The sequence below is a fragment of the Thermobia domestica genome, chromosome 9 (assembly GCF_964235325.1).
Source record: "Thermobia domestica chromosome 9, izTheDome1.hap1.1, whole genome shotgun sequence".
Lineage (NCBI taxonomy): Eukaryota > Metazoa > Arthropoda > Insecta > Zygentoma > Lepismatidae > Thermobia > Thermobia domestica.
Genome location: NC_137462.1, coordinates 212925639 through 212938997, shown reverse-complemented (window position 1 = coordinate 212938997; position 13359 = coordinate 212925639). Strand labels below are relative to the sequence as shown.

The 13359-nt window shown below is 33.5% G+C and overlaps 1 protein-coding gene across 3 annotated transcripts in view; it reads right to left on the bottom strand.

Moving 5' to 3' along the window:
- The window catches only part of IFT46 (intraflagellar transport 46), a 41907-nt gene that overhangs the window by 22007 nt on the left and 6541 nt on the right, over positions 1-13359 (bottom strand). For all 3 annotated transcript variants that reach the window (XM_081725834.1, XM_081725833.1, XM_081725832.1), the window contains exons 3-6: positions 11984-12144; positions 8815-8889; positions 3368-3596; positions 1624-1736 (exon numbers count right to left, since the gene is read on the bottom strand). In XM_081725834.1, coding sequence (XP_081581960.1) covers positions 1624-1736; positions 3368-3596; positions 8815-8889; positions 11984-12144 — 578 coding nt within the window. The remainder of the gene's footprint in view (positions 1-1623; positions 1737-3367; positions 3597-8814; positions 8890-11983; positions 12145-13359) is intronic.

Below are 13359 nucleotides of genomic sequence, written 5' to 3'. Positions count from 1 at the left end.
ATCGGTCAGGTGGTTCAAGAGTTATTAAATTTTATTCATTTTCATATATTTCCCCTCCTCCCCTCCCTAAGATCTACCGTCACAGTGAAAAAAATGAAATCTAAGTTTTACGTCCCACGCTTATGCCGGTAGGCTAAAGGAGACGGTGATGATGAGAGATGAATGAAAATGGTGGAATGAAGAAAGTGGGAGGAAACGGGAGAGCTCCGAGAAAACCCACGAGCACGGTGTTTGTCCACCACAAAGTCCACACGGCGCGAGCTGGGATCGAACCAGGGACCCCAAGCACCGGAGGTGAACGCTCTACCACTGAGCCACCGCGCCCCCACTATCGTCAAAGTGAAATGATAAAAGATTTCCCAGGTCCGAACCTCATCTGTATTGAAATTTGATTGAGATCGATCGGGTGGTTCAAGAGTTATTAACTCACGAACATAGTCACTTTCATTTTTAAATATATTTATTTTAGTATATCTCCCCCTCCTTCTCTACGTTGCTCCATCAAAGTGAAATGATAAAAAAACATCCCAGGCCCGAACCTTACCTGTGTTGAAGGTTCGATCGAGATCAGTCGTTTGGTTCAAGAGTTATTAATTGTTATTTTTTTTTTTTATAATTCCCCTCCCCCCTAAGGTCTACCGTCAAAGTGAATAGCTAAAACACTCCCGAGCCAGAACGGTATTTATGTCAGAGATTTGAGCGAGATTGGTCGAGCGGTTCAAGAGATTAAGAGTCACAAACATAGTCACTTTCAGTAGATATACAGACGTGCATCTATCAAGTATATCATTTTAATTTATTAAGATAATGAATTTATTTGCTTTGGTTTGTTCCGAGCTTAAGGTATAAGTGAAAATAAATTAAGAACAGATAAGGAAGAAACTAAGTTAATACCTGTGTGAATAACAATCCGGACTCGAAAACTTCCTCATTGCACTTACGTTTAATTCAGTTACGATTTTTTCAAAAAAAAAAAAAAAAAAAAAAAAAAAAAAAAAAAAAAAAAAAGGAAGAGCAGTTATAGCCAGACCATAGACTATCAGATAAATAGGGCCTGAATATTTAAAAACATGCCAACGCATCTTTTGACAGTTAATGTATATTTTAAGAATATTGCATATTTTTGCACATATTTGAAGTAACGAATCATTTTGACATTCTTAACGTCCCGAATCGGAATGTTTGTGTACCAAGAAAGAATACAAATATTCAGTACAGTTCTAATTTTCTTTAATATGTCACATAATTCAATTATTACGTTAAAACATCTTTGTAGATTCAAACTGTTTATCTTCTATTGGTAACTATGACGACTATACTACATAAGATAGCCCCTTATACCGTATATGCATTTGTTAACAGTTTCACTTTCATCACGTCAACTATTTTTAAAATGAAAGCCTTTTGTTACAAAGTGTATTATAAACATTGATAGATATATAAAAGCAAAAATGAATGAGACATTTTACACTTATTCGTTTATGGAACACTGAACTTAACTGCCTTTGCAATTAATGAACTTAAAAAATCGATATTACACGATCAATGGTAGGAACAGAAATCAGAGTAATTGGAGACAAAAACTTGTACTTATATTCACAAAAGAATTGTATTAACACTTACTTGCTGTAATGTACAGTTGGTGGCGGCTTGGCTCTGTGCAGATCACTTATATCTTTAATCCATTTATCAATTGATTTCGTGTTCTTTTCTGCACTTTCAATCTTTTTCACTACCTACAATAATAAAACATTAAAGGTTATAGACAATAGATAAGTAAGAATCTTTTCTCGATAAATATATATATATATATATATATATATCTAAGCATGGTCAATAATAATAATAACTACTTCTCTTACTTCTCGGGAATATTTCTTTCTCTCCTTTGCTTCCTTTTCGAAATGGAAAATTACATAGATGTTTCAGACAAACGATAGAAAATTCGTAAGGTACACTGTTTTACGATTATACTAACAAAAGTTACTACAGGAGAGGAGTAAATGGAGAAACAGAGGCAAACGGATGGAAAAGAAAAGCTTAGACGAATTACTAATGTTATAGAAAAGTGGTAGAAAAAGTACATGTAAGTAGTAAAATAACATATATAAAAAAATAAATAAAATTGATTCAGAACGGTGTAATGGGTAAAGTGTATTAATATATTACAATAACGGAACGGGTAGTATAGTGGGATTAGAGTTATAGTGTATTGTCTGTTATATGGAGACAATTAGCCAAATGATCCATGGCATTTTATTTAGATGTGACAGACAGAATAAAAGAGGTTGAATAAAAATAATTAGAAAATGCATAATGTAATTAATTAATACTTTGAATAAAAGAAACAATTACGTACAAGTCCAATATATAAATACATTATTAAAAGAAAGAAGCATACAATAACTACAAAAGCATGTAAATTGCTAATAGATAATTTTGACTTGTTATACTATACCATACATTAGTTATACTTTCTTTCTGAGTTTATACTTAATGTCCTGACGACAGCTGCTCAGAGACTTCATATTGAAGCTCTGAATGGAACGAAGTGAATCCCAAATGGTGGAAGCCGAATGAATGATCGTTGAATGATCCTTGGTTTATAAAATCTGTTTTTTTTTATACCCGTAAATGTCCTTGTTTGTCACAACTAGTTGGCACTATATTTTTGAATCTTAAAAAGTTTAAATTATAGTTTTTTGATAAATATTATTCTTATGTATACAAATATAAAGGTTATTTTTGTTTTTTTGTTTAGTTTTGGAAAAGCCGTGTATTTGCCCACCAGAACGTCACCAGATATTTTGTTTTTTCAGATCACAGATGCACATATTGAGGTCAGCTAGGTGTTATGTTATAGTTTGTTGTGGGAAAGTTTATTTTCCAGTTCACACAACCTTGGTTTCATGTTATTCTTATTTTTAAATGCTTCAACTATTCTCTCACCTTCCACGTACCAAATATTTGCACTAAAAATATTATTTTAATTGTTCATTTTGTTCCATGTTGATTAAAAAAAAAAAAAACTTTATGCACTATTAAGTAATAATTTATTTATTATGTAATAGAAAGAAAGCAGATAGGAAAAATGGGACATATAATCTTTATTGATATACATGAAGCGGATTAAACCTCAGAACCATATAATCTTCACTGGCATTACAGAAATTACGAAACTGAAAAGAATAGAAAATATAAAGGGATACAAAACTAAATGTATTAAGTGATTATTAGTTTATATCTTTACACAATTACTTTGATAACGGCTCATCATTTAGTTCTACCTTTCAGCTGTTTCCTAAATTGTCTGATAAATAGTTCCTGGTTCATTTCACATCACTAAACACTTGCACCAAGTACTTACTATTGACTTCGCTGAGGACTGTTTGGCTACAGCTCGTAGTTGAAGATCTAAGACGGCCGAATCACTTTGCTTTGCGCATGGTTCATCTAAAACAGTTAATCCAATATTATCTTGTTTGCCATCTGGGCGTGGCACTTTTAGAAATGCATCTATATCACCAACAGCTGGTATAAAATCGGGAATAAATGGCTTTAATTTGTATTCAAGCTCAATCGTTTGAGGTGTATACCTGTTAAAAAAATCAACAATAAAATTATTCATTCAACAACGAGGAATAATTCAATAATCAATAAAAGTTAAAAAGAAAATTCCATGGAGATTACTATATGATTACTTGTGTGCGAGACATTCCAGAGGTAAGTCATACCATAATTATTATAGAATAATATTTAAGACAAAGAAAAGTGATATACTATATCTTTTTTATTTTGAATGTTATTATCGTTATAGTAATACCGCATTCTTACTCTCATACCGTCATAACTAAAATGAACGGAAATTGCTCTCGTGGAAGAACAACTATAACCAAGCCATCGATTATCAGATAAATAGGGCCCGGATATTTAAAAAAAAATGCATATGTAAATGCATATTTTGAAAGTTAGTGTATATTCGAAGAATATTCGCACATTTCTGCATATATTTGAAATCATTTTAATATTCTTAACGTCCTGAATCGGTACTTTTGTGTATATTGAATAACCATTAATCGTGTTTTTCCTGATCTCTGAGTAATGAATAGAGCAGAGTTTTCAAGCATCAAGATATCGATTTCATTTATAAAAGCGCTGCTAGAAAAAGTTTCTGCATATTACTACTAACATTGGCGCTAGTGTTCCGCTATTAATTTGGCAGAATAGACCCTTTTTATGTTTAAATTGTCTTTGATTGTTTGTTTAAGCTTAATCATTTATTTTTCACTGCAGTTTGACAGCTTGAAGAAATACAGTTCAGTTCAGTTAAGTTCAGAAACCGCTTTCCGGAATGTGTCAACAGCTGCTTCAGGCGTCACAAATCGCTCATCACGCATCTTATTTTTTATGTGTGGGAACAAAAAACACATATGTGGAACCTTTGTAGTGGTGAAGAATAATGCGACAATTTGATTTGTTTTACCCAATTCACTAATGGCCTCTGGCAAATATGCGCGTTTTATACGCTAATTTTACGTAGCGTCCTTTGAAAAAATATTCCGATTGTAGTTATAATTAATTTATGTAGGTTTTATGATTCTTTAAAGTTCTATTACTGCTTCTGACATACGTGAATGCACTTTTCGATTTATGTTTGTTTCTGCCACAAGATAATTTACATTGTTTAGAGTATAGTAGACCACACGCGTACAAGTAAGCTTATAATTTATAGAGCATTACACACTAAAACTGAAAATAAAGGCAATATTTGTAAGCTTTAACAAGTGGGTGAGCTTTTTCACTCTTTGTAAGTTGTTTAACAAGTGTTGTTTGTGTACTGTAACTTACTTTAATCAAAATTCCTTTATCCAGAAAATGTGAGTGTAATACCGCTTAATACGTTTCTTCGCGTTCAACAATACGAATTTACATGAAAATATGTACACATACCTTTGATGATTTCCATTATTACAAATCTACAATGGAGTTACATTATTTTCGATCGCTTCGCTGTAACTTCGTCAGCACGAAGCAGTCAAAAATATTACAGATTCTAATTGTGAAAAATTATAAAAGTCATATGTATGTAGAAACGTCCTGTGGTATTCAGTAGTAATTCCTAAAAATTTAATAATTACTATGTCTATAAAGAGGAATACTGAAACAATTAGCGTTTCTATCCCCTGTCCATCTAATGAAACGAGCGTAATCAGTAAGACTCTACACATGTAAATGATACCTACTTGGCAGCAAACTTTCTACATAATAAGATGTGTGATACTTAAGTAGATACCTTTATAAAATAACAGTTTTAGCACAAATCAATTAATTTGTAACTTTGACCCTCATATTACTAATTCGCTAGGGCATTCAGAATAAAAAAATACTACGATACTGTACACGCCTGTTTCTTTATCTTCACTTATTCTTATTTATAACTACTTACAACATAGAGTATTCATTGAAAATATTAAATGGAAGGAATAAGTTACTTTCTGAAAACTATTTTGTATGTTAAATACATTTTGTGATTAAATAAAAAAATTATTTAGAAAAAAAAATAGAGTATTTCGATTGTTTGTTTAATATATTTTCGTTTCACTCTCACAGATTTAAAATATGTAGGAAGCTGGTGTATTTACCATTTTAAAGGGTAATTTTTTATTGGGTTGACAACACTAATCACCTGGTATTGTTGTAAGATATGTGACCAGCTTTTCTTTCCCTTTATATTTCAGGCAATACGTTTGACTACTCTCCTAGTTTAAAAGTTATAAAAGATGAACACGATAAATTGAACACACTATATATACATACAGAGCGTTCAAAAAGTCTTTATACACCTGAATTGTCACATATTCAAAGCAACGAGAAAATTATTTTACTCAAAATTTTATGGCATAAAAGCACTATGTACAGGGAGTAGCATATACACACTCATTTTAACACACATTTTCACAGCAAATGTTGGAAATGTCTCCCATGAGCCTCCAAACATGCTTGCACACGTTTCTTCTTGTTCTCAAATACTCTCACAAGTTGTTCATGTGGAATGCTATGAGCAAAATCTCGAATAGCTGTTTCGAGTTCTTGTAGCGTGTGAGGGTTCCCTTTATAAACAGAATTCTTTGCATAACCCCAGAAGTAAAAACATTATCCAAAACATCGTCAGACTTGTCCATAACAAACCGTGTAAACCATTCACAATACTGCACTCGTTTTACACTATCGGGAGGAAGTAACTGTTGCACCGCTCTCGCCTTATACGGGATAAGACGCAGTTTCTTACGAACCGCCTTTTGTGCCGTACCAACACTTATTGCTTCTTCCTGGGCAAGTTTTCGAAGTGGTTTATGGGGACTACGTTGCATTGCATCCGATATGTGTAGCATTTTTCTTCATCGAGCACTGACGGTCTACCACTTTGATCATAGTCCATTACCGTTCCAATGTCTCTAAATTTATCGATCAGTGCCCTTACAGTGTGACGATTCGGAACAGGTGTATCCGGAAACCTAGCTGCAAACTTATCTTTGACTGTCTGTTTGTACTCACCTTGTTCACGGAACACATGTTCAACCAGGAATATTCGTTGTTCCAAAGTTAACACCACTGTTTCAGAGACCGCTAACTAGATACAACAATCACTTCAACGTCACTTTGCCGACTGGAATCTAAGAAAGGAACTTCACGCAAGGCGATAATATAGCAGTGTTGCAAACCTTCGCATAAAATTTTATTTCATGTGACTTTGAATGCGACTTTGACTTGCCACGATTCAGGTGTATAGAGACTTTTTGAACGCTCTGTATATATATTCTGAAGTGTAATAAAAGCCATTCTATAATTTGTCAATCGGTGAGATTTTTTGTAGTAGTGACGTCTCTGGTCACCAGTGCACGTGTGTCATACGGGAAAAAAAGGAAAATATACCATATACAGCTAAGATTCAATTTATTATCTGACCAGTGTTAACAAGAAATAGATGTTAATTTTGAGGGTAAAAAGGATAGTGTAGGTGGAGTTGGAAGAAAGAAAGAAAGAAAGAAAGAAAAAACAATTCAGTGAATAAAAGAGCCTTTACTTGAATGAATGTACAAAGGCTTTGAGCGCGTTTACTATATATTTTCAGGCTTCCAAACTGTGTTATGCATAAGGAAGAGAAGTCTTATATAGCGAAAAGTGACTTTTTGGAATTTATCCAGTGTCCCAAGAATAGGTTCGACCGCCATTCTTCATTCTCTATTCAAACAGGAAATGATAGAAATCAATCATTCTCGTTTTTAATTGTTGATCGCCGTAGAACAAAAACCGTAATAGATGTCAACAAGCGTTTTTTTTTTTTAAATCATACTAAGGTCCGAAATATAGATTCTTTCTTCCCTTGTCTCTCTACTAGAAATAGAAGTGGCAGAAATCTACTACCACTTCCGGTTTCAATATAATTTTCGTAGAGTAAGAGCAGTAGAGATCGCGAGAAATGGGTTTCAGATATGGATTCAGCGTCATAAAAATGAGGGCATCTCGATTTCTGTCCCTCTATTCAAACCGGAAGTGCTCAAAATTATGATTCTGATTTCAACACTGATTCGCCATAGTGAAAAAACGGTTTATACAATGAGAATGTGAATTCAGTAATCCTAAAAAAGATTTCATCTCCGACTCTATTGAAACTGGAAATTGTAGAAATCTACGACGTATTGCCACATCCGGTTTTAATATTGATTCCAATGTAGCAAAAATGGTAACAGGAGGCGATAAATGATGATATGGATTCAGGATTCCACGGATAGATTTCATCTCACCTCTTATCCTTCTACTCACTGGCGTCGTTAACTTTTTAAATCTAGGAGGGGGGGGGGCTCGGATGAATCAAAATCAAAATCCTCTTTCGGACAAAAGTTATATATACACATACTAATACAGTTTCTTTAAATATAGTTGACTAAAATCTGGGGGGACGTGTCCCCCGAGCCCCCGCTTTCGTCGCTCGTGTTCTACTGAAACCAGAAGTAGTAAGGACGTCAATTTCCGGTTTCAATATTGATCTACATAGTAATAACTGAAGAATAGCGAGAAACTATTTCTAACATGGATTTACGTAGCATCCAAAGAACATGTTCCATATATATATATATATATATATGTGTGTGTGTGTGTGTGTGTGTTCTAAAATTGGCGCCCACAGACAACAGAGCGCTATTCTACAAGTCAAAATAAAGACAAAATGCTACATAACGAAATAACCTAAATACCCTCCGGGGCCTCCTTCAACCGCTATGGGAAATCGGAAATTCACTATGTGGCAACGTCGCAAATTAAGTTGGAATTATTAGCATTGTTCTAGGAATCAATCAAATACTTACATCGATTGTTACGCTAATAGGCGGTTCTAGTGTTTACATCTATCGAATTTAATTGCTATCTAGAGAGAATTAATGTAACTATTTAATGAATTGGTAGATTTACTCTATGTTTTTTTATCTGCGATGTTGCCACATAGTGCAATTCGCGTCCTCATACGAGGACCCGAAAGGTATACAAGGTATACAATTATATATATTTTTGCCTTATTTTGACTTGTAGAATAGTGTTCTGTAGTCCGTGAACGCCATTTTTAGAACAACCGATACATAACAGAATTCTGTAGTCCTATTTCAGTAACCAGAACTCGGAATCAACGAAACTCACTTGTTCATTTAAAATTGTTAATACGATATTGTAATTTCTTTTATTACAATTCAACTTTAAATACAGAAAAGTTACTTTTTGAACAGCTATAATAAAACCACACATATATGCTATGCAACTCACCGTGTGATAAACTGGAATAAATCTTTAATTTCTGTAGATACTGGTAAATGTTCATACTCAGCTGGATCATACGTTCTGAAATTAAAAATATTGCAATTAAAGTCACTCTCTTTGCAATAAGAAATACACATAATAAGAATCGATACTAAAATGGTTACCACAAATACTCCGAAGATGGGTTATTTCTTCACATCTCGTGTTTTCAATTAATGCTAAATATTACATAAACCATGTTCCTATAAAGAGACTTGGCTATGTAACCGATATAGAGAAAAATAAAATAAATTCGTTTTTCACATTGGAACATTGAATTGTCTGTAAAATTTATGGGCATTTCGAGATATATTGTAAATTAATTATGTATTTAAAACTCCCTGCATTGCATACAAATTAAAATAAATTGAGTCCAAATTCGTATTCTTCCTAGTACATAGAGATAAACTTACTCTACACACGGCAATACACTGTGATTAAGGGGTTTTGATTAAATTTGTCTTCATTGGCAAAGATACGGTGGGCAATGTCGCCCGCTCCCCAAAGCATCACCCAACTAGTCCATCTTTCACTAGCCCTAAACTAGTCCACCCTGGAAGAGAGGTACTACACTACTACAAGAGAGAAAAAAATGTACCATCTTCATTCAGAAATAAGGACATGACCATATCTTGGGGCATACCAAGGTTTGTTTCCGCAGTTAAGGTAGGATGAGAAGGCCAATGACTTTGGTGTCACAATAAACCATAACTTTTCATCATATTGCATTTTGGAAGGGTCCGTACAATAGGGATTCGTATAACCCAAAGGCCGCATAAGTTTGGCGGTTGACTTCACTAGTGAAAAATTGTTCACTTTTCGGTGAAAAATATGTCACGGAATAGTCAAGAAACTGAAGCTGTATCCATCCATAAAATTGCACTCATCTATCCAAATCATCCTTACTGAAGTGATGCAAGAGTTACAACTTGAAGGATGTCACTTGTTACGCTGCATAACGCAAATAACATTGATTTACTTGACCGCCCACACTTTGCAGATGATTGGTGGGAGAGTATTTTGTTACTTAAGTATCGTTTACAACACCATGTCGACGCTGTCTCATATGTTTGGTTTTTAGCTCATTGGCTGACCCAACATTTCATGTCTTCTTAAATTTCGCTATTAGTTGATTAAATATCATATGAAATTGTACGGATGCTCTCTTTGCAATACTCTGTGGCCTTCCTGCAACTACCAGACCTTATCCGGAGGATTAGATAATCTCTATGCGTTAATCCTTCGTCAGCGTCATTATGTCTCTCTAGCTGACACAATAGAATATAATAATTTCCTACGTATGGCAACTTTTGAATCGCCCTGTATTTTAAATAAGGTTATACTATGAATTACATAATCTAAAAAACGAAATAAAACTTAATCATTAATTACTTAAAAGTTTAGTGAGAAAGATAGGCATATTGCGGCACACAGAGACAACATCTTCTTATCCATACAACCAAGTTTCTCCAATGAGAGATATTACGTGCTTGTGCTACGAGAAAATGGTACTTTTCCAAGTCAACTGTGCACCAAAGTTTTAAAGAAATATTGTACTGTGGTTCCAAAAATTTTGAGAAACACTGTTGCAGATACCAGCAAAATCAGTATTTATTATTTGGATTTCTGTATATAAATAAGGGAGAAAACTTACGGATTCAATATTACAATAAATTTATATATATATATATATTACTAGCTAAACCTGCGCTCTCTACACAGCGCATCATTCGCATATGTGCATGAATCTCCTTGCCATTCCTCCACATCTGTAGGCCTACATGTCCCTTTACAAAAGTTAAAGACGTCGTAATAAAAATCGGCAAATCATACTATAAAGGGGAGATTTTTTCGATTATTTTTTCAATATCTCGGACCGTTTGTAAGATTTGAGCCTACTTCCGGTTGAAGTTTCTAATTCACGTATGACAAGTGTATTCTTTCTTCTTGCATGCAGTATGTAATAAGCAAATACATTACATACACAATTAATTATAATGTTAGTTATATATGGTGTTCATTGGGCAAAATACTCCAAACAATAAATGTTCAACTTAGACTGGAGAAATGGTTACCCTTCGTTTTTTATTATAATTTGGCCATAAAATAAACGCACGAGATATGCAACCCCTGTATACAATTATGTGGTGTTGGAATGTATAACGCGTAGGATATGATTTTTTTTTTTTAATTTCAACACTTCCAGTGTACCCGTAAAAATGTAATAAAGAAATAATGGTCGTGTTTTATAAATATTCAATTAGAACTGGACAATCTACGCAAAATTTGCAATCGATCAGTGAAAACGTCATATTTCTAGAGCCTGTAGTTTCCGAGTTCTCATTGTTGAAAGGATTGACCACAAACATATAAACGTCCACAAACGTATAGTTTACAAGAACTCCAAAGATGGCAGCACAATTCATTTGCTTTGATTTTGGAGAAGACTTATTAAAATACAAAGGCTTTGAACAATAGTTTAGAAAAATAAACTTTGTGAAAAAAAAATCTATTTAAATAATTTATTTAAAGTACACATACTTTAAAATATTTGTCTTTTTTAAACGTGAAATCACAAATAACCGTAAATCAAAGGCTTGAAATCAAAAGTTACAGGTTGAAGCTCAAGCCCTATTACTGCTATTGTAGCATTTTAATATATATATATTAGTTCATGGGAATATCAAATGACATTAAGCATTGTAAAACTAATGAATACTTAAGAGCTCAATCGTTGTTCTCGACTTTGTTTGTTTGTAGTTTAGCGTCCTTTTCAACACTGAAGCTATGAGACATGCATCTATAATTTAAGATCAAATTCGGACTGTAAAAACGCGTTCAAACTTTTTAATGATCTCTCACCGGCAATCAAATCCGGGACCACATGCATTAAAGGCGCATGTGATAGCCACTATATCAATGGTGAGGGCTTCCCGCTTTTCGATGCGGAAGACTTCGATTTCATTAGCCGTGGAAATGTGTGAGATTTGGACTCCACGTTTAACTTACCTCCGCTTCCATATAGCTTTATGTGAAAGAGATCTTAACTAAAACAAACAATGTACAAGTATTTCTGACATGTTTTTATAACTAACTCTCATTCATTATTCATCCATTGACTTCTTATTGTACCAACCCTTCAACAGTAGCTGCTTGCACATCATCATCATCGTCGTCGTCATCGTCATCATCATCTTCACTATTTTCAGACTGATCGGATGCATCGTGTTCAAGACTTTTGCTCAGTTGAGATTTATGTCCTTGTAAAGTTGCTCCGTTGCCTGACGGTCCTGCCACCTTTAAAAATAATAAGCTTTTTTTAACACTGTTAAAGCAATATTCCTGAAAATTATTACTAACTTCCAAGTACTGTTCAACAAGTTAATTATATTCAGAGTTGATTCAAAAGTTGTATGAATTTACTATACGTTTTAATGTTGCGTAAACAATGAACTTCTTAATCCTCAACCTTTTTGTACGTTACAGTTACACTGCATTTTATATTTTCATTTCGTGTCCCTAGCCAAGCATTACATACTCATCACTTAACTCTATGACAAATAAAAACCCACATTATGTGAATGGTGTTCTTCTAGTGTATGTTCTTCATTTACTTCGTATTTTTTTTTTTTTTTTTTTTTTTTAACTCTCCAGGTTTGAAGGCCTCTCAATGCAGACGATGACAGTGGAATAAAAAGACTTTTTGGGAAAATAATGAAATTTTTTTATCTATTTATTTTATTTTTATATTTTATTTTATTCGTTTTTCTATTGTATTTTCCTCAATGCTGCCACTTTTCCTTTCTTAAGGTACATTCTACAATTATATGGTATCCTAAGGTACATCTATATATATATATATATATATATATATATATATATATATATATATATATATATATATATATAATAAAATGGTATCCACATGTTCGAGATAGAATCTTTGAGAATAACATAAAATAACTTTTCTCCTGGAATTTTAAAGAATTCTATAAATGTACATTGTTTGGCCTATACTTATATACACTGTGATTGTAGTTCCTGAAATATGTGATTAAATGAAGTTTTTACTTTATTTATTATTTTAGTTTAACGTTCCACAATTAATCAATGAGGCTATGGAAAACAGTGATGATGAGATGGATGATAATAGTGGAATGACGAAAGTGAGACGAAGCGGAACGCCGAGAAAAACCACGCACACGGTGTTTGTCCATCATTAAATCCACTTAGTAGGAGCTGGAATAGAACTAGGGACCCTCACGCACCAGAGGTAAACGCACTATCACTACGACAACGCGGACCCAACTTAAGTTTTAGTTGATACTTAAATGGTAAATGAAAATTCCGAGGAACCATTAAATTTTTTGTACAGTTATTATGTAGACATTATTTATTACTTTTACCGAAGTTTTTTTTGTCATTGTGGATTATTGCAATAGTTCTACAAACTATCTGGTGGAACTAGAGAATTCACTTCCGCACTCATCATTCGCCTTTATCTTTCGAACC